This window comes from Lissotriton helveticus, chromosome 1_1 (genome assembly GCF_964261635.1).
Source record: "Lissotriton helveticus chromosome 1_1, aLisHel1.1, whole genome shotgun sequence".
In the NCBI taxonomy this organism is placed as follows: Eukaryota; Metazoa; Chordata; class Amphibia; order Caudata; family Salamandridae; genus Lissotriton; species Lissotriton helveticus.
In genome coordinates this window covers 536,233,737-536,252,343 of record NC_136057.1, presented here as the reverse complement: position 1 = coordinate 536,252,343, position 18,607 = coordinate 536,233,737, and the positions used below count along the sequence as shown (strand labels likewise).

At 45.7% G+C, this 18,607-nt stretch overlaps 1 protein-coding gene across 6 annotated transcripts in view; it reads right to left on the bottom strand.

Annotated features, from left to right (window-relative positions):
* The window catches only part of PTPRO (protein tyrosine phosphatase receptor type O), a 1,002,672-nt gene that overhangs the window by 266,211 nt on the left and 717,854 nt on the right, over positions 1-18,607 (bottom strand). For all 6 annotated transcript variants that reach the window (XM_078674019.1, XM_078674018.1, XM_078674014.1 and 3 more), the window contains exon 13: positions 16,113-16,252. In XM_078674019.1, the coding sequence (XP_078530145.1) occupies positions 16,113-16,252 (140 nt within the window). The remainder of the gene's footprint in view (positions 1-16,112; positions 16,253-18,607) is intronic.

Here is an 18,607-nt window from a genome sequence, read left to right as displayed (position 1 = left end):
ACAGCTTAAAATTGCATTAAGGTATTCCCAATGCTGGCCTAAGAGAGGGATAAGCCTCACAGTAGTGAAAAACTAAATATGGTGTTTGTCACCCCTAGGACATACAAAACATAAAAGTACATGTCCTGTCTTTTACTTACATGGCACCCTGTCCATAGGGCTATCTAGGGCCTACTTTAGGGGTGACTTACATGTTATAAAAGGGGAGTTTAAGGCCTGGCAAGAATTTTTAAATGCCAAGTTGAAGTGACTGTAAACTGGACACACAGGCCCGGCAGTGGCAGGCCTGAGACAGGTTTAAAAGGCTAGTTCTGTGGGTGGCACAATCATTGCTTGCAGGCCCACTTGTAACATTTGAAGTACAGGCCCTGAGTATACCACTTTACAAAGGACATACAAGTAAATCAAAATTCCAAACAGGTGTAAACCAATTGCACCATGTTTAGAGGAGAGAGCACATGCATGTTAGAACTGGTCAGCAGTGGGAAAGTGCTCAGAGTCCTACAGTTAACAAAAACAAGGTCAGAAAATAGAAGGAGGAAGGCAAAAGGTTTGTGGTGACCCTTCAGAGAGTGCCATTTTCCAACATTCACAAACTGTAAGGCTGGCTATAATCGTAATCTTGATTATGCATTTGTGTCCTTTTCACTGTTTCGTTTCTGTCTTTACTTTCAAATCTCTTCTAGGACAGAGAACAATTATGTTCTCCAGACTCTCACATTAGCTCTCTCTCCATATGGGAGGTTTCTTTGGGTGTAATTAGGCAGTAATCAAAGACCTACAGGCTGTAAAGGGTAGCTTGGGATATGCATTCCCACTTAAGTTTGGAGCTTTGGATTTTACTCTACCTAGCAAGGAACATAGGTTGAAGTACATGCCCTCCTGCAAAGTGCATCCATATGGGACACTGTGACCTGTTCAATTAAGATCGGCAGAGCTTTGCAGACTTAATGGTTGAAGTAGCTGTTCTTGGAGCTTTAATGTCAGCTGCAGACTTGCATGTGCATGTCTCAGCTTGCTGCAGACTCAGCTCAGACATTTATCTTCTCTCTTAGCTGGGTGACTTTAGACTTGAATTCATCCGCACTTCATTCATGCTTGGCAGCAGCAGAGAAGGCAGCTATGTGTTTCTGCATGCATTGATATGCACCTGGAAGTTTGTCACACGAGCCGCAAAGATACTTCTGTGGTTATTGAAGGTGAGCAGTGTGTGATCTGGGTGTGACATTTGATAGGGCTTAGCTTTGTGGCTCCAGCCTTTGTAGGATATGTGTTTTAGAAATTGATTCCAGCTCAGATTCAATTTAAGTCCCACATCATTAAACTCCCTCCCATCCACCTTACCCCTAGGTTATAGATAACCCCAGCAAGTAAAATAAAAGGCAACAGGGAAACTATGAAACCCCTGAGAAGCATTAAGCTCTAAGAATGCCTTAAAACAGTACTGAATTTGTAAAATAATACGTGCAGGGTCCCATGATATTACTCATGAGGCCTCTGCTGCTTGTTTCACCTGAGTTCCCTGCTAGCACTGCCAAATACCAGTACCAACAACACCTGCAAACTATTACAATCCTACAAATGTTATAATTTGGCTTTAGATCTCTGGTATGTTTGATTTTTATTCTTATTTTTATACATGAAATAATTTGCTCATGTGCTTTTTAAAAAATAAAATAGATTGACAGTGCCACCATCAATCAGGAGTTTGTTAAAGCGCGACTACTCACCCGTAAGGGTCTCAAGGCGCTAGGGGTGGGGGGGGGAGTTGTGGGGGTGCAGGTTCCATTCCATCAAGGAGGGGGTCTGTCGAAGAGCCAGGTTTTGAGGTTTCTTGCGAAGATGGGGAGCGATGTTGACTGTCTGAGGTGGAGCGGAAGGGCGTTCCATGCTTTGGCCGCGAGGAAGGAGAAGGAGCGGCCTCCCGATCTGGTCTTTCTGGTGCGGGGGACCACAGCGTAGGAAAGCTGGGCTGATCGTAGGGTCCTTTGGGGTGCGTGGAATTTGAGTCGGCTGTTCAGGTATGCTGGTCCGGTGCCGTGGAGGGCCTTGTGTGCGTGGGTGAGCATCCTGAAGGTGATTCTCGCCTCGACGGGGAGCCAGTGGAGTGTGCGCAGGTGCTGGGAGATGTGGCAGTGTTTTGGCAGGTTGAGGACCAGTCTTGCGGCGGCGTTCTGGATGTTCTGTAGCTTGCGGATGAGGTTTTTGTTTATTCCGGCGTAGAGTGCGTTGCCGTAGTCGAGTCTGCTGGTGACCAGGGCGTGAGTGACTGTCTTTTGGTGTTCGAGGGGGATCCATTGGAAGGTCTTACGAAGGAGGCGGAGGGTGTGGAAGCAGGAAGATGAGACAGAGTTGATTTGGCGGTCCATTTTGAGCTCGGAGTCCAGGATGATTCCCAGGTTGCGTGCGTGGTCTGTGGGGGTTGGCGGGTTTCCGAGGGCGGTGGGCCACCAGGTGTCACTCCAGGCGTCGGGGTTTGGGCCCATGATGAGTACTTCTGTTTTGTTGGTGTTTAGTTGTAGGCAGCTGTTTTTCATCCATTTGGCGACGGCTTCCATGCCTTCTCAAAAGTTGCGTCTGGCGGTGTTGGGCTCGTTGGATAGGGAGAGGATGAGCTGGGTGTCGTCTGCATATGACACGATGTTGAGTCCGTAGGTTCTGACGATGGGGGCAAGTGGAGCCATGTAGACGTTGAAGAGCGTCGGGCTGAGGGAGGAGCCCTGGGGGACTCCGCAGGTGATAGGTGTGGGGTCCGAGAGGAAAGGGGGGAGTCTGACCCGCTGCGTCCTGCTGGAGAGGAAGGAGCAGATCCAGTCGAGGGCCTTGTCCTGGATTCCTGCATCGTAGAGTCTGCGTATTAGGGTGCGGTGGGAGACTGTGTCGAACGCCGCTGATAGGTCGAGGAGGATGAGGGCTACTGTTTCTCCTTTGTCCAGTAAGGTGCGAATGTCGTCTGTTGCGGCGAGGAGGGCGGTTTCCGTACTGTGTTTTTTTCTGAAGCCGGATTGGGAGGAGTCGAGGATGTTGCGTTCTTCAATGAATGTGGCGAGTTGGCTGTTGATGGCTTTCTTGATGACTTTCGCTGGGAACGGGAGCAGGGAGATGGGTCTGTAGTTTTTGAGGTCAGTGGGGTCCGCTGAGGGTTTCTTTAGGAGGGGGTTGACCTCGGCGTGTTTCCAGTCGTCGGGGAATGAGGCGGTTGCCAGGGAGCGGTTGATGGTTTGGCGGAGCATGGGTGCGATGGTGTTGGCGGCTCTGTTGAAGATGTGGTGGGGGCAGGGGTCCGTGGGGTCCCCTGAGTGGATTAACTTCATTGTCTTCAGTGTGTCTTCGGTGGTGAGGGCTGTCCAGTCATCAATCGCTGGTTTCCGGATGTCGGGGGTGGTTGGTGAGGGTTCAGTGTGTTGGTTGTCTTCGTCGAAGTTGTCGTAGATGCTCTTGATTTTGTGGTGGAAAAAGATGCTGAGTTTGTCGCAGAGGTCTTGTGAGGGAGGGATGTCGGTAGACTCGCTGGTGGGTTGGGCGAACTCCTTGATGATGCTGAAGAGTTCCTTGCTGTTGTGTGCATGGGTGGAGATTCTGTCTTCAATCGCTTTTTTCCTCGTTTCTCTGATGAGTTGATGGTGGGCGTTGGTGGCGGCTCTGAAGTTGTTGTGGGCTTCTGTGGATTTGGTGTTTCTCCAGGCCTTTTCGAGGTGGCGGCATGTGCGCCTGGACTCTCGAAGTTCGGTGGTAAACCATTTGGCTTTCTTGGCACGGGTATTGTTGTTTTTCTTGAGGGGGGCTATGGTGTTGGTGCTGTCCGAGATCCATCTATGCAGGGTTCAGGCTGCGGTGTTGGGGTCGTCGTTTTCCGCAATGGTTGGGGTGGAGTTGTTGAGTGAGGAGGTGAGCTGGTCATCGGTGATTTTGGCCCAGTTTCTTTGTGGAAGCAGGTGCTGGTGTCTGTGGATGGTGGGTGTTCTGAAGGTGAAGTGGACGCAACGATGGTCGGTCCATGGGAGTTCGGTGGTGTGGCTGAAGGTGATGGAGTTTCCTGTAGAGAAGAGGGGGTCGAGGGTGTGTCCTGCTGAGTGCGTGGGCTCGGTCACGATCTGGCGGAGTCCAATGTTGTGGAGGTTGTCCAGGAGTGATGTGGTATTGGGGTCCAGTTGATTGTCGAGGTGGAAGTTGAGGTCTCCCAGCAGGGTGTAGTTGGTGGATGCGATGGCCAGCGGGGAGATAATGTCCGTGATGGAGTTGGCGAAGGGTCCGCGGGGTCCAGGGGGTCGGTGGATGAGGGTTCCTCGGAGGGCTGCGGTGGGGCTGGCCAGTATCTTGAAGTGAAGGTGTTCCATCAGTTCTGTGGACTCGTCAGGGAGTGTGCTCAGGCGGAGGCTGGATTTGTGGACGATGGCGATTCCTCCTCCTGGGTGGATGGGGCGGTCCTTCCTGGAGATCTTGTATCCTTGGGGGATGGCGATGCGATGTCCGGTCCCGAGGTGGTGTTGGTCCAGGTTTCGGTGAAGAATGCTACGTCTGGGGTTGTGCTGTCGAGGAGGTCCCAGATTTCTGTGGCTTGTTTGTGGAGGGATCGGACGTTGAGGAGGATGCATTGCAGGGTCTTCGGTTCGGTTGTGTTCTTGTGGGCGGGTTGTGCTGGATCAGTGTTCTTGGCGGTGCTGCAGGTGTGCCGGCAGCGGTGACAGCTGAAGGGTCCATGGGTGTCGGCTGGTGATGTGGTGGACTGTGATAAAAAAAATGTGCTGATGCTATGAAGTAGGTTCCGTTGCTGAGCACTGTCAAACACTGGCACAAATTATGCACGGCTCTTTAAAGAGATTAGAAAGGCGGATGGGTTTTTGAAAACATGAGTAAGATTGCAGGAGCTGCACTTCTGCTTTTTAACATCTACACAACAATTTTAGGACACGCATTAAAGAAGATACCTGTTTCCCCAGGCAATTCGAGCGCCGTATATTGGGATTCGATTCAAAAAGGGGGTGGTGATGGACAGAGTATCTGAATTAAGCAGAACACTCCTACCAAGTCAAAAGATCAGGGCTTGATCCATCACCGTTTTTTAGCTCACTGCACCATCCCAGTTCAGAACCTGGCTACATGCAAATTAGTCTGACCCTGGCCCAGTGCATCATGGGAACAGGGCAGACCAAACTACCAAGCCAATTCTTCACTGGAAGGCCTAAAGGCCCATAGGAATGAGTGGTGAAGACATTCTCAATTTGCGATTCTCAATTAGAGAATCGCAAATTGAGAATGCAATTTCAAGGGAGCCAGGGTGTCAAAAGGACACCCTGTTGCACCCCTGAAATGTGCATGTGTGCACATGTGGCACACATACATGCCCTAAGGGCATGCATGTTCGCCACATGGCACATTGAAAAATGCAAAAAAGTGCATTTCTCAAAGAATTCGCAAATTACCACCAACTTGAAGTTGGTGGTAATTTGCGATTTCTTAAAGCCAAATTACACTTTTCTGTGCTTCTTAATTGCATTTAAGGAATCGCAATTAAATGCAATCGCAAAATAGGGAATCACAAATTTGCGATTCCTTATTTTGCGAGGCTGTTTTCCATTCATACATCCCGATACATATGGCCCTCAATCGTTTGTTTGCATAAGGGAGGATTTGTGTAGCTTCATTATTGCCCTCAAGGCATGTAGTCAGACTTTCCTGTTTTTAGGTTCTATTTGCTGTGAATTCTGGTGCTACTGTTTTCAAGTGTTTTCCAAAGCTTTAAAAAAATAAATGTAAAAATCAGTAGTTGTCAGTGTTTACTCTTTTAAGCTCTGTAACAAAACATGGGGATGTGTTTTTCTGCTGTTATAAATAATTTGAGGGCATATTAGCAAGAACCTCATTAAAATTATCGCCGTTTTAGCGGCAGGAAACTGCCGCTAAAACGGCAAAAATGGGCTTGCTAATATGCGTTATAGAATTCCAGTAGAAGTCCAAGTTAGATGTGCAGGACATCTAAACTGGGCTTCTATTGGAATTCTATAACACATATTAGCATCCCATTATCGCCGTTTTAGTGGCAGTTTCCTGCCGCTAAAACGGCGATAATTTTAACGAGGTTCTTGCTAATATGCCCTTTGGTTTTTATTTCCTTTCTTCCCTTGTTGATTCCTATTGCTAAATCTTCTCTGTACCTTTCCCTTGTATTTGCTCTCCCAAATGTTTGTTCATTTTTTCATTATTTCCATCACTTCGCTACCTGTTATTTCCAAGCACTTAAATCGCTATTTCCAGCGGTTCAGTCACAGTCTATGTTCAGGATGCATATAGATGAGGATATATGTGTACCCATTCAGTTTTTTTGCAGCTTATGAAAGGTTGATGGTGAGCATTTAACACATCTTCCTGCTGCTCTGTTCTTCAGACAGATGACAAAGGTCAAGAGAATGAAGATGTTCTGCTTGGCACATGAGATACAAATATCTATTGTGGGCTACCAGGCGCAAACTAGTGTAACATTGTCCTGTTGGTCTCGAGATATTAAGAAAGGGCCTGGTTAATAAATGTGGTACTACTGTCTGATCCCTGCATATTTCTGCTCTACATGGTCTACTGTGTGGCTGAATTAGTAAAGATTTTTGATCTGTCAAATGCCTTGGATTGTCTTACTTTGACGTCCAAACCATGAATGAATTTTACTTTATATAGTGAAGGCATACCTAAGGGAGTTTGTGTTTATTTCGAAACCAGCAAGAACTGTGTTTTTCTACGCATGTGGGTCTTTGTTTATTTGAAAGCAGTGAGGGTGTGGCGCTTCTTTCAGGCTTGTGTGAGCCTGGCTGGATATTTTTGGCGCCTTTGCCCCGTGAAAATATTTTCCTTTGGGATTGTTTTGGAGCTCAGAATTCTTCAACAGGGATAGACTGCAGCTGTAGTTGACAGTGAGTTCCACAAGGCCAAATACCTACTTGCCAAGGGTCCGTTGAATCGATTTGCTGCTGTTGAGACATTCTGAGTAGGAGAAACATGTTGTCTTAGTTCAGTGTGGTTGCATTTCGGTCAAATACACTGTGGTGGTTTGTCCTGTCCTGCAGAGGTCTGGAAGATCAAAACTGTTCCAAATCCCAGGTTTTCAGGGGTGGTAAGTGAACTCCAGTTAGACACAGCCAAGGGTTCCACAGCCTTAGGAACAGAACTTGGAGGTCAAGACTGACTCCAGCTGAAGCCATCAGCAAGGTCCAGGTCAGATCCAGTTCGTACTGGTCAGAGAGGCATTTCTGGGAAAAGGCCACATGCACGTTGTTATGGTCCTTTAGCTATAGCGGAGGTCAGTCTACTCACCCTTGGTGTCCACTTCTTTTTCCCTGGTATGACTGAATATTATGCCAAGTTTATTGCTAAGCAATGTGTGGTGTGTGGAAATGAATTCAATAGGATAAGATTAGCAATTGCTGACACCCCATGTCTCAAACCATTTGATATCCAGGTGCCTAAGATTATAATGACTGATGCGAGTAATTATGGTTTTGGTACAGTTTTAATGCAGATTAACAATGTTTAGAATGTTATCATTGCCCATGCATCTCACACACTTAGAAGGCAGAATGCAATTATTCAGTCACAGAGAAAGAAGCACTGGTGTGTTATTGGGGACATTTGTACTTTGGGCAGCATGTATGGGGTAGTAAGTTTGCTGTAAGGACTGATCACAAACCACTGGTGGAAGTGTTTACAACTAAAGGGACAGGTAGTGCTACTCCTTGCATTTCTCAGTGTCTATATAGACTGCAAGAGTTCACTTTGAGGTGGAACATGTGCTAGGCATTAAGAATATAATACCAGATGTTTATCCTGGTTGCCATTCTTGGATGAAAGTAAGGGTGAGGTTGAAGATGAGTGTGTGGTTGCCAAAATGAATAAAGTTATGACAATCAATTTGTCCCAAAAACTTGGATGGAGGAGACCAAGTCTGATGTAGTACAAAGAAAAGTGATGGAGTTTGTCAAACATGGTTGTCCACAAAACAGAAATGTGGATGAAGAATGAAACCTTTATGAGACAGTTCAGAATGGATTATATATTCTTGACTGCATACTCATGAGATGTGGTTTATTGGTAGAACCTTCAAAGAAGAAGTTTTAAATTTGGCCCATGAAGGACATATTGAGATGAGTGTGGTTAAGAGGAGGATCAGAGAAGATTGTGGTGGCCGCACTGGGACTGTGATGCGGAAGGCATGGTTAGGTAGTGTGTCAGTTGTGCCTGGAGTGAAAAGCCACAAAAGGTGATGTTTTATCCCTCTCAAGTTATTGACAATGGTGATAGATGCTTGAAAAAGAGTGCTTTGGCTATTTCGGGCCCTTTTGCTATGTTAGGTTCAGGGACCATGTTTGCATTGGTAGCAATTGATTTATTGTCACAATGGCCTGAGGTTATGTTTGGAAAACTTGTGGAGATGAAGAATTTATTGAGTTTTTAGAGGCGATCTTTGTCAGGGAAGGCGTTTCTATGGAAATAGTTTCAGGCCATGGTGTCCAGTGGTGTGGTAGGAGATGACATCATTTCTAGATGGACTGGGATACGTCATATAAGAATGTCAGTCTTTTCTCCACGGGGGAATACTGTCATGGAAAGATGGAACAAGGGGTTGAAGGGAGGTTTACAGTATATGTTAGGTGAGGGTGGTGATTGGAGAGGGCAGTGAAAAAATTGGCGTGGGCGTACAGAACTTCCCCCAACAGTGCCACGGGTGAGACTCCATATAAGTTAATGAGCGGAAGACAGTATTATTCTAAGTTAAGTCCAGGATGGATGCAAAATGTGAAATAAGCTAGATTTGGAGAAAAGTTGAAATTAAGGGAAAAAATTAATGTGGTACATGATCTGTGAGTAGGAGATCGGTTCACAGTCAAGTTGGGACGTTTTGTGAGGAAAGGGATGCCAAGGTTTTCCAGTCCATTGTGTATGAAGAGAATTGGAAGGTTTGTTGTTAAACTGTCAGATGATAATGTGTGGAACATAAAGAAATTTGTGAAATTGCCAGAATGTTTGTTGATGCCAAGAGCAAGTGCTGAGGCATCTGGGCAAGGCAGAACAGAAGCGTAGGGATCTGGGCAAGGGCAGGAACTAAAAGGGGTGGTTAGGAAATCCAGGAGAGTGAAAAGGTGTCCAGAGTGGATGAAAGATGTTGAAATTAAGTGAATGTGGTCCCACAGGCTATGCATCTGGTTACTTAACATTTTATTATGAAGTTTTATCATTTTTTTTGTTTGCGATCATAGTTGTATTATTAGTTTTTTTTTAATGTATTCTATTACTCTGTTACTTTACATAATAGTGATATGGGGATATGTGATTATTGTGTTGGCCATTCTATGCATGTTTATTTTGTTATTGTTGTGTATCATTCAAAGTGGGAAGATATGTAGCATCCATGCTCTTGCCTCAACTTGAGTGTGGAATGTTGAGAAGAGGCAATGGTTTGAGGTGCCGTTCCTTCATTAGGAAACTAATAAACGTATTAATACTCACCATCTTTCCATGTGAGTGCATGGTAGTTTTCTCCTGTCAAAAGGGGTTATTTTCACAGATTGCACTGCAGTTTTTACACTGCAGCAGTCAGATTACATAGGGTAGGCCTGAAGTGATATTTGCCCTGCGACTGTAGTGGATGACACAATAAGTGCTACATTCCACTAGTGGCATTTAATTATCGGGACCTGGGAGCACTTTCTACACCATATACTAGGGACTTACAGGCAAGTAGTGATCAAGGTCATATGATGATGTCAGCCAACTAGGAAAGTGTAAAGACCGCTCCATTGAAACCCCGAGAAAGGGGGAGGCCTACCTCCTGAAACAGGGCATGTTGGTGTAAAGCCTTGATACTGAATGTGAGTTTAAACTGTGAATTTATTGCTAGTATAGAGCAGTGATATAAAAACCTAATTTCTGTTGTCGAGCAATGTGGTTTATTGATTGATTGTTAAAAGAATTTTAGCTATGGACTTTTAACATTTTACACCACTAGCATGGAATCTTTATATAAGTTTTAGACACTGACAAATAAAACTTATTGGACGGATTCTTTCTGCAGAATGCCTTCATAGTGATGAAATGTGTCTTTTAAAAACACTGACATTCAAATACTATGATCCCAGGAAGATTTTATTTCTGCTTTTAAGCAGAAGAGCTCTGCACGTCAAAGGAAATCCGGGAGGAGAAATTAGAGGGATCATGTTTCTGTCAGTATGACTCAGCTACTGCGTTAAATTGTCATGTCTTTACCTGTTCACCACTAGTACATTTTCGACACCCGTTGGAGAAATAAAAAGGATGAAAATATAGCTAAACAACTTAGTCCTTTTAAGTACTTTCCGTGGGAGGGTGGCGTGTAGGGCAGGGGGAGGGGCTGAGTGCAGTGTAAGGTCTGATCATTCTAGAGGATCAGTAGTTAAATATACTTTAGTGGTTTCCCCATGACCACAGCTTTTTCTGGCACCGCCTTCCAATCATTGTCAACATTAGAAGGCAGCAGACAGTGAAGGCATCGCAGAAGAACGGGTGTCTCGGTTTGTATGTATAACTGTAAGAGTTAAAACCTGTAAACCAGGAGCGAATGCATAGATACATTTAGAGTTGCAGCCATGAAAAGGCCCTAAATGTAGACATTGTTTATAGATAACGAGTGCAGTTACTTTCAAAGACGGATATTTGAGTGGGACAGTGGGAAGAGGTGTGGCGCCGCGGCTGTGGAAGAGGTGTGGCGCCGCGGCTAGGGCGACTGACTCTGGAATCTGGGGATCACGGTTCGATCACCGGCACCGGTGGCAGATCAGCCCAGCACCATGCAACTCTGGGCAATAGCTTGTTTAGCCTTCCCGATGGCCCACAGCACCTAGAAACCCTTGCGGGTGATTGTGCGATTTACAAATGTGGATTTATTATTATATACCATTCCTTTAACGTGTTAAAAATGTGTAGTTTGCATTCTAAAGGTGCCTATAAAGCCTGAGTGGGTCATGACAGGTGCCTGGCAATGACACATGTACCCTGTTTCTACTGAGCGGGGTTCAGTTGTGAGTGGTACCGGCAGCCTGGAGCGTCATGTGCACCCTAGAAGAGGCTGGCCTGTGTGAGGCTGAGCTGTGGCACTTGGTGATGGTTTTTATTTGGACCGGGGACGGAGCAAATGTGTGTGGAGTAAGAAAGATACACTATGTGGCTCTCATAAGAGGCGTCCCAAACCCAAGGTCACTCATGCACCATAAAAGTGGAAAACCGTATAGCTTGAAGCACTGCCAGATAACACATTTTTTTTTCGTATTATCCCTTCCAAAAACATGTGGACTTTTAGCCTTTCTTGTTTGCATCTGAGTTTTGAAAGGCAAATGATGAACCGCTCTGCACATTTGGCTGACAGAGGAAAAAGACATCTTCTGTTAACAGTGACACAATTTGAAATGATGTGTAAATGGATTGTCCCTGCCCTGTTAACATATGGTCAAACTATCGGCTCGAAATAATCTTCTCAAAATGTGCACACCATGACATTAAATATTAATGGACTGGTAGGAGCTGGGTCTGACTCACCATGTTCAGTGTCATCTCTTGTACCTGAAACCAGCAGTCCACTGGCTTGAGATGGGTCTCGGGTGAGGATCTACTGACCTAAGGTGCGCCTATGGATGGAGGCATGCAGTGGCACAGACCCTGCGGGCATAGCTATATTGCTTGGGAAGAAAGGAGCTACAGGAAGAGTCTACCTTAAGCATTGGGTAATGCGAGGTGGCTGTCGGTGCTACATTCATGGTTATTGTTGTTGGGGCTGCACGTAGCTCTCATAGTACAAACAGTGAGTACCTCCATCTCTTAACTACTGTGGATGAAGCAGGCGCCAAACAATACCTTTTTTAAATGAAAACTTTGTGCCATGTGTTATACACAAGACTGTAAACGGCTGGGACAAAGTTGTCTAGTCCTTCATAAACTCTTATCTTTGACACCTACAAATCATACGCTCGCATACCACAAATGGTGTTCTCAATTCAGGTGCATGCGTGCACCTTAAAACAAGGAAATCCTATGGCACTGGCTTCAACAGGAAAACCGCGTTTCAGTTTATTACTCTATGAATACATTTATATGAGCACTTTCAGCCATTCTTAGATGTTCTTGGGACTCAAACACAAACTGTGAAACACTCCGCCTCCTTTAACTCATGAAGTTGAAGCAGGGGCCAAAGGACTTCTCTTTGCAATAGACACAATGTGAATGGAGGCATGCACACACTACTGTGGAGCCTTCCATCCTCCAACTCTACCAGTCGCTGCTCAGTCCCAACCAGACGCTGTGGGGGTAGGTGTGACGGCAGAGGCCACGCGCCGATTTGGGTACCTTACTCATAGGTGCTGGTCCCACGGGAGCTGACTGCTGTGGCACCTTAGGATTAGCCTTAGGGTTGCATCATACAGGGCAGGACCAACCGGCCTGCACTTATATTGAACCTCAAGTTATAAGGTTGTATCTTTTCATTTCACTGTGTCGAACTTTGCACCAAGGTCCTGATGAATAGCTTTATGCAAGAAACATGTTGACCTAACCAGGGGGTTGTAGATATTCTACTGTGAACCTTACATCAGTACATTTCTCCCCTCCCACCCTTTTTAACTAGGGAGTCAGCCACATTAATAAAGTTCTCTGTGGATTGACCTACCTATTTTAGCTTACACCCACTTCACGACTACACATTCACTCACCATTACCCTCCCCCTTACACGCATGCACCATATGGCTGGAACAAAGGATCTCCGATAAAAAGAGCCCCTTCGCGGGTGCCTGTCAGACATTGCAGCGTCAGTCTGACGAGGAGCAGAACCCATATGATGAAGCATGACACCTAGCTTGCTGGATGTGTGAGAGTTTTAGTTCCAAAAAGGGAAACTCCCCTTCCCTTTTTCCTGTTTTTCTCTTCACTAGGCACACTCTCGTACTCACGTTGGGGAACTTTGTACCCTCTTTGTGCTAATGCTCCAACGCTACCTGAACAACAGAGCCTCCAATCCAACCACCTCAGAAGCCTACCAGCATGACACAGCTCCAGAGCCTGCTATGCTTCAATATTTGTCGAGGCGATGGTTCTTATTGTCAGGGCCTGGACTGGGAACTTAAAACAGCCCTTGCAAAAATTAGAAATGCATCCCCCATTTGCACCAAGTGAGTGACCCCCGACGGATTGCTCAGTATGATTTTCCATAGGATCATTTTTGAAAAGTTAAACCGAAAGGTGCACGATAACAGCTCAATTTTTAAACTATATATGCTAGTTTTACTGGTTGTTCTGAGAGGGATTTGATTGAGTATTCCAGTACATTAGCACCGTATCTCATAGCGCTATTTCTACATAGCTTCTAATCATGAATGCACCTGTGCAAAAATAGTGTTCCTGATGAAAAAAAGAACAATTTTGGTACCATTATGAGAGACTTTCTTCTCATTAATCCATTGAACATATCATAATATCAATATTTATTTGGTTGAAAAATACAACCATAAAAAGTGCATAAAATCGCAATACATAAATTTAATAAAACTGGGAAAATAGACACACAATGTTATCAAAACAACAAAAAGTGATGAAAAAAACAGTATGATAATTCATTACATTGAAAATGTATGTAATTCATTAACAGTAGCAAGATTAATCCGGTTTAGAGCACCTTGATCCCAGAGTAGCACGTAGAATACGTGAGACAGCAAATAAAACACACACGTTCGTTATTAGCTGCAAGAACATAAGCACCCGGCGAGCTTGAATGAACTTCAGGGATTAAAGTAAAGATAAAATAAACAGCTTCCTGGGCATGCTAAAATATTTATAAAACAGCACAAAATGTAGGTTATCCTATGGAGACGTATTGTCGCAGCTGTAGGGCCCCAATATTCCAAGATGGCTCCTTCCACTGGCAGTAGCGGCCGCCATAAACAAAGGGTTGTGATGTTGGTGTACGGTACGAAGGAGTTGTCCCGCAAGGGGGAGGGGGGCTCAGGTACATAAAGTACTATATATTTTTTTTTTATAAAACTTACCTTTAGCCTCCCCACCGCCTCCAGTGCCTCGTCACGTCGTGTCACCTCTCCTTTTCCTGCCTGGTCCCAGCAGTGCCTGGGACAGACTCCCTGTCCAATCCCCACGCTGCAGAACAGCCGAGGGGTTGGCCTGAGTGGGCTAGAATGATGCCCTGCTTAGGTCAGGGAGTCTGTGAGGTTTCTCCAGCCCAGCTGCACAATGACAACAGGTGTGTCAAGGGCCACCTTCTCAGCCCTGCAGCCTCCTGGGAAATGGAGTCCCCTTTTGATGCACCCTGAACAACAAGCTGATGAAATGCGCTTTATATCGCTCCAACCATTTCCAACAGGCGAATCAAGGGCTTCCTTCTCAGCCCCACAGCCTCCTGGGAGACGGAATCCCCCTTTGAGGTGCCATTACTTCACTCATTAGTCTTTAAAATAGGCTTAAGAATGTTATGCAGGCCTCTGGGATTGCGTAACACGCACCACAACTCATGGAGTCGAAACTGGCCTTCAAATGTCAAAACCGGTCTCCCGGGGCTTCAGCCTCCCAGGGGTTTGCCCGCTTGCCCGGCTGGCCAGTCCGGCCATGCTTATTGTGCTACAACATCAGGGCTTAGCATATCCAGTGCCATAGCCCTTCAAATCTTTTACCTCAAATTATAAACAACCATGAAGGACAGCCTCTCCAACGAGTTTGACTTCCATACTGACCTGTAGAACATACACAAATACAAATACCTGCTGTGGTAAGGAAATGCCCAATAGATCATTCATGGGTGGTATTACACGTGATAGTTACAATCAATCAATGATTGATCAATATGTTGAAAATGGCAATGTATGTGCACATAAGCGGCGTTCATTTGTGTTCACTGTACCCCTTGTTGTAAGCAGAACGGATATCGCGAAACACTGACTGTGTTATCCCACCAGCATAGACCCATGCACCCACGGACACGATGGCCATTTTAGGCACCATGGCCTAGCTGCCCGTTTGTTAAACCCCCGGCACCCCTCCCCGCGCGCACTGCTCATGCATCGGCCATAAGACCCTCTACCTCTGCGTGACCCTGCTCTAGAAGTAACACTCCTGCTTGACCCACCCCCCCCCCCATTTCCTCCCAAGAACACCCTTCCCCTCAGCTGACGAGCCCCCCCCAGCTGCACTTGGCCTTTCGACCCGGTCCCAAGTCCTAAGCCCAAGCCTCGTGGATGTACACCCCCCTTTTTCCTGCCCAGCATAACAAAACCGTGATACACCAACCGAAGTGCCTGATCTTATCGCCTGCCCAACCTTTGATCTGATCATCCCCTCCTGCCCTCGTGTCCTGTAGGAATGTCCGGCTGAGAGATCACAATCTCTTGTTACATTCAGGAGGGGAGGATGACATCTGAGGGACTGGTATGGGAATAGGCCTGAAGCTGGGATTCCAAGCATGTTTTTCCTACTTCAAAGCGTCTTTATTGCAATAAGGAATGTTTGTGCATCATAAACATGTGTATAAAAGACGAAGCCTCAGAGAAACTTTAGAGAGAGCACCTCCTGAAGACACTATGCGAGTGTCCGAAATGACAGGCTCTCCTCATGAGAAATAAAACTCTGTTCTTGTTTTCCTGCTTTCAGCGCCCGTCTCTTTATTTGGTAATTGTTCAAGATGGGAACTAAGAGGCGTCCTGCGCCAGCAGCCTGGGCATCAGGTGCGTTATGGGCTGACTTTTCCACAAATATGTGAATGATACAACAGACAATGGCTGGGTGGAAAAGGCGCTAAAATTTGGCATGCATATATGAATCCCAGAAGCTGTGCGACTCGGGAAAATGTGACTCGTGCAACTCTAAAAAAAGAAAAGAAAATCCCAATACAAGATCGAGTGATAGAATCCCCCTCTCTGAGACTCGGTGATAAATGTCAATCCCGGCCTCATCTGCGACTCTGGTTTCTCAAAATAACATGGACACAAATTGGTTGTTTAAATCTATAAAGCATTGCAAAACACAACAACCGCAATGTGGAAATAATACATTTTTACAGACTTTAAGTAAAATAGTCAAACTTTCTACTTGGGATTAAGCTCACCTTTTCTTGCAGTTCCATGTTTGGGTCTACTGGCCAACAGAAGACTTCAAAGAAATCAGACACTCCCTCTTCTACCCACAGCAGGGTCACTGATGTCTGGGTCTTGTTGACAGCAAACAGAGATTTTGGTGGCGCAGGCTCTAGAGAAGAGAAATATTTGCTGTTAAGCAATGGATTATGACCTCTGGAAGTCAAACTGCAGCTGACGGGTACAGCTGCCTATTTTTAATAAACACATCATACAAAGGCAATAAAGGCCCAGATGTACATAGAAGTAACACAATGCAGGGCAGCAGGAAAAGTTGCTGTGCTACTTTGCATGACCGTGAGAGAGCAGAACAGATCCCTATTTACCAAGATGTAGTGCAGTACTGCTCGCTCCCTGCGCTGGCACACTTCTGGTTGCAATACACGCTTGCGCCATATAGTGTAAGCGTGGGTTTTGTGCTGGAAGGGGTTCTTCCAGGACAAAAACTGGCATAAGGCATAGTTTTCAGGTTTGTAGGAGTGCTGTACATGCAGTACACATGCACAATGTCTTATCCTTATGCCTGCCTCAAGGATGCACAGAATTTTGGAGTAAAACCTTGCCTACAGTTGCATGGGATTACTAATGCACCACCCATGGGACGTGGCTCAGGAGGTAATTCTAAAATTATCTTGCTCTCTTGTTCAACTGTATGAGAACCTATTTCAAAGCACAAGAAAAGGAAATTAGGGCATATTTACTACAGAAGAGGCAGAGCGTGGTATTAGCCTCCTTGGCTTATTGCTACGCTCTGCCACTTCGGAAATGCGTGAAACATCTGAAACCATAGTTACAACAATATGGTGCAGCCCTGCATTTCCCCCTGCTCTGGTGCTAAATTTATCAGCGTAGCGCCAAAGCAGGCACCCTTGCACCATAGTGAAAGGGTGTCTCAGTTGAGGGGAAGATTGTTTATGTGCAGGAAGGTGTCCATAAACAATCTTTAAATTGCATTTCGAAACTTCTATGTGTGATGCCTAATACAGCAGACATAGAAGTTGCAAAACGTCATTTTTTAGTTGATTGTTTATGTGCAGTAAGGGACATCTTCCTGCACATAAACAATCTAAGGCATTTTGCTGTTTCTATGTGTGCTGCACAAAGCAGCACACATTAAACAGCAAAAACGAGGAGAAATTAAACATTTCTTCTTGTTGCGCCTGTTTAAGACTACGTTTTCCCTGGTCTTTATTTTGGCGCTGACCCATATTTATGCTGCCCCCTTGTAAATATGGGGCAGCATCAAAATCAATGGGTGTTGCAGTGGAACGCCCACCATAACACCCATTGCCCATCCCTTTTGTGCCGATTATAGCATGAAAGGGGGCTTTATTCACAAGCAGCCGCGGCCCATGGAGGGAGTTCTGTGGGGCAAAAAGGCGGGGCGGGGGAGGGGCAGGGTGGGAGGTGCTAAACACCGAAATATGGATAATGTGAGGTAAGTAAACAATGTAATAGATAAAACGAATTTCGTAGCGCACCCTGCATCGCATTTTGAGATGCAGGACGAGCTACGAAATTAGTTTTATTTATTAAATTGTTTACTTACCTCACATTATCCATATTCTGGTGTTTAGCACCCCCCGCCCCGCTTTTCCGCACCACGGAACTCCCTCCACGGGCGGCGACTGTTCACAAGGCAGCGTTAAGCCTCGTTAGGTGGCTTAATGCTGCCTTGTAAATAAGGTGAAGCACATATTGCCACAGGAACGTCACTAAAAGTGACCTTCCTGTCGCGATAGGGGCTTGCATATATGCCCCTTTGTTTTGTAAGATGTTCGGAAGTCGAATTATGATGATAAATTGTGTGGCGTGAACATAGACACGCCACACAATGTGGCAGCATTTTGACAGCATTAGGAAAACTTGCTAGGAGCATCCTACTCGCAACTTTTATTTAAATGTCTTGCTTTTGCAGGTGTCACGGAACGTGGGAGGGGGCATTAGGTTGAGAAAAATTAGACACTATCCTGCCCTGCAAAGGGGATTTCACTAAAGTCATAAATATACGGGAATACAAATGTGGAAGTTATAATACATGTGAGATCAAAAAGGACTAGCCTATTTGTGAATTTACATAGACTCAAGACTGTAAGACAGGGTACAAACCCTTTGTTTGTTCATGAAGCCCTCACCCACCAACCTGGTTGGTGGCATGCTTCATCATCGGGCCCACCCAGTGACACCGAGTGTGTCCCGGGTGTGCTTCGACGCCTGAATACAGCGGAGCAGGTATGTTTCTGAGTGTGCAGTGTAGTGACGTGAAGGTGAAAATTTAAAAGCTATACAGGGGTCCCAGTACCCGAGGGTAAATTATATTTTAATAACTGGGTCACTGTTAGCATTAAAAAAGGCTGTTGGATGTTATAGGAGTGTTAATTAGGGTCTCCTACATCCAGGTGTGGTCTACATGTTTCAGCCAGGCCTTTATGATTAAAACTGCCTTTCCTCAGGACCAAAGTGTGTA